The 3456-nt window shown below is 42.0% G+C and overlaps 1 protein-coding gene across 1 annotated transcript; it reads right to left on the bottom strand.

Annotated features, from left to right (window-relative positions):
• Positions 1 to 1347: 1347 nt before the first annotated feature.
• Positions 1348 to 2475, bottom strand: LOC543214 (gamma-gliadin-like). Its single transcript, NM_001405737.1, has one exon. It carries the CDS (start codon positions 2399 to 2401, stop codon positions 1514 to 1516), a length of 888 nt encoding a protein of 295 aa, NP_001392666.1. The 5' UTR covers positions 2402 to 2475; the 3' UTR covers positions 1348 to 1513.
• Between the last annotated feature and the right edge of the window lie 981 nt (positions 2476 to 3456).

The raw sequence follows: 3456 nt of genomic DNA, 5'->3' as shown, positions 1-3456 counted from the left end.
TGCCCTCCGCACGCGTACGCAGAAAAGTCGTCGGTCGGGGTGTGCCTTCTGACACATAACAGTACAATTCCATGTTTTATTACATCTAATCGGGGATTAACTAAAACATTGGTGATTACATAAACATGTATTGCACCCCGCTGGTCGCACCGAGCTACTAATGCACAAGGGACTGCTAAATTCATTATTTCTACAATCATGCTCTTGTGAGGCACGGCGGCGTCGACGGAACGCGGCAACGCAGAGGTGCTTGTGTGCGTGCAAAACGATCGGTACTGCCAACGGCTGGTGCATGGGCCTTAAATACATGCAGCTGGGTAAAGTGTTTACGTTATACAGTGCGCGGTGCAACGGTAGTATTCCGTCCTCTCGACTGCACATGCGCAGTGCTTGCAGTAGCTGCGTCAGTCCGGCTGTCACTGCACAGTACAACGAATACAACATATACGAAACATAACGCTCGTCGGCGGTGCACTATACTCCAAGTAGCACTTTGGCTGGTCCTAATCGGGATGCTGTGCCAGCCGTGGATGCGCTGCGTGCAGCGATGGACTTCTCGTACAATGTTAAGTTTGTTACTTAGGTCAAAATATCCTTCTAAGGAACTTCTACACAGAATGATTTCTCATCTGTTTGGAGTCCATAGCAGCAAATGTATTATTTGCTTTGTGTTCCTAGATTGAGATAAGTCAATATCACAGTGCATATTTAAAGAAATAACAACCAAGTCATTCTACAGGTAAAAGAAATTTCTACAATCAATTAGAACTGATCCTACTTAAGTTTTGTTTGCCATCTGTAAACTGTTTCCCTCTCTCCAATAATCCATAAGAAGAGTTTAATGGCATGTTTGGCGCTAGCTATTGTGACTCAATATTTCCTCTTGCTCGCCGCATGCTTTATCTTTTACCATGTGGAAACTTTAGTTTGATTTTCACCTCTTTGGAGTTCCCTGTAGAATTGCTTTGAAGAATGTGTCGGTGCCATCAAACTCAAAATTGCACCAATGCAAAAATATCCAGATTAACATTTAAAGTGATGGATGGTTTCTAATCAGGCACTTGTTTTTCTGCTAAAATGGCCCTTTTACTTCTAGACATTGAAATACGTTGAATTATTATCGTGTGCAATGTTCAGGAAATCACTAACTGATAGCTGCTCGGTCGGCTTGGGAGCACCAATTAATAGATCAATCGGCCTATAAACTGGATCATTAGGTCGACCATTAATCGGTAGATTACATAGGAACCTGCCGGCACGAGCAACTAGCTATTGATGTGTAAGACTAGAATTGCAGTTAGGGATGAAAATCTAAATACACAGTGAATGGAACAATGACAAGCGATGTTCGCAAACTTGAACTTTCTTTGTCTTTTATTCCCAAGCTTGAAATTGCACTGGTCGGGGTCACACATGATGGTGCACGCCAGTTTATTCTATCATCGTTACATCGATGGGTAAATCAACTAAGCAACGATGATCCATCTACCTATTAGTATGGCTCTTGCATTTTTCATTGGCCACCAATGCCGGCGACTACGCTGGAAAATGGTGCCTTGATGATGGAGCACTCAGGTGGGACATACACGTTGCACATGGTTGGAAGAGTTTGCAACACCAATGACCTGATCGCCTCCAATTGAGCTGGTTGTTGGGGTTGGATGATGCCCTGGCCCTGGACGAGAGTACCTTGACCCACCTGTTGCTGCTGATATAGTGGCAGCAGGATATGCATGCCTTGTTGTTGTTCTTGCTGCATGATGATGGAATGTATGACGGTATGGATGGCTGCACACTGGAGCTGCTGAGGAATCTGTGCTAGTTGTTGGCAGCATTGTTGCCGCATCACTTGGCAATCGCTTTGTGGCCAGATCATTGACCAGAGGGATGACACCAGTGACACAGGTTTGCATTGCTGCAAGAGGAAATTCTTGCATGGGTTCACCTGTTGTTGTAGAGATGGCTGAATGAACGGTGGTTGTTGTTGGGGGAATGATTGTTGCGGTTGTTGGGGCTGCGGGAATTGTTGTTGGGGCTGAGAAAATTGTTGTTGTGGTTGCTGGGACTGGGGAAATAGTTGTTGGGGTTGTTGAGTCTGGGGGAATGGTTGTTGTGGTTGCTGGGGATATGGTTGTTGTGGTTGTTGGGGGAATGGTTGTTGGGGCTGGAGAAATTGTTGTTGTGGTTGCTGAGGCTGGGGAAATTGTTGTTGTGGTTGATGGGGGAATGTTTGTTGGGGTTGGGGAAATGTTTGTTGTGGTTGCTGGGAGAATGGTTGGTGAGGCTGTGGGACTGGTTGTTGTTGTGGCCATTGTACTTGGCTGCTAGGGTCGACCTGCATATTGGCGGTGCCGATGGTTATTGCCATCGCAAGGATTGTTAGGATGAGTAAGGTCTTCATAGTGGATTTGCGTTAACTACTACGTACTTGGATTTGATGCTTGTGCTCTAGTTGTGTGAAGGATGGATGATGGTACGGAGTCTAATATTGCAGGCCTTTTTATAGCTACCATGGTTAGGTTTCTTTTCATTATTGCTTTCCTTTGCAAAAGTGATTCGATGCTTATCGAACTAATTATTTGGTGTGTTGCGTTTGGTGGCACTACATACAAATGTAATTTTGGAGTGATCATCAAAGTTGCCTTTTTATGGTTCATATCATGTAAGAGTGAAGAAAACTTGATAATTGGTAGTGACTCATCTTATTCACTTTACATGTCAAACAATTATCTGGATTGCATTACAATTATCTGGTTTGCATTCCTTTTGGATCTAAGTTTGTCGTGTTGTACAAGTTGTTAGACATAAACCAAATCTTCATAGCTTGCGGGTAACTAAATTTGTGTCCTTGTGCATGTTGTTAAGATAGATGAGGCTAGTATTCTAATGTTCGTTCTGGACTCTTATTCTTTTTCAAACTAACTTGTAGTGTTGTATAGTACGATGGTAAGATGAACAAGCTGAAGTAATGTTATACACGTTATCAATACATGACTCATCAAATTCTCCTTTTATGTCAAGGGTAGTAATGTTTACACATTATCAATACATGACTCATCATATTCCCTCTTTACGTCAAGTGTTGTAAGTATATGCAAGTCATTAAGAAATATTGAGTTAGTACTAGCTTTACACGTCTTAATTGATTCACTCTAAGTACATTTGAAGGTTTGTATGTATTATTCGTAACATTTTTTGCATTTAGTCCAAGCTGTTCATGACAACTGTTGTTACTAAGATTTCTGAGAATGATTTCGAGCATTTACAAAGTAAATAGTGTCATATTTGTTTCCTTAGATAGCTAAAAGCATGTATTTATTACACCATCTACTAACATACCTTTAATCTGCATAGACTTGTCAAGAAGTCCATTATTGGCGTGTTTATCTAGTACCTCCTTTCCGGTTTATAAGGCTTGTATGTATCCCTAGATCTATAATTTGACCAACATAATAT

This window comes from Triticum aestivum, chromosome 1D, assembly GCF_018294505.1.
Source record: "Triticum aestivum cultivar Chinese Spring chromosome 1D, IWGSC CS RefSeq v2.1, whole genome shotgun sequence".
NCBI classification, from domain to species: Eukaryota; Viridiplantae; Streptophyta; class Magnoliopsida; order Poales; family Poaceae; genus Triticum; species Triticum aestivum.
Note: the sequence above shows the minus strand (reverse complement) of the source record. Positions and strands in the feature narration are given on the sequence as shown.

Excerpts from the sequence above, each read along its gene's own strand:
- LOC543214 (NM_001405737.1), bottom strand. The coding sequence starts at position 2,401 with ATGAAGACCTTACTCATCCTAACAATCCTTGCGATGGCAATAACCATC.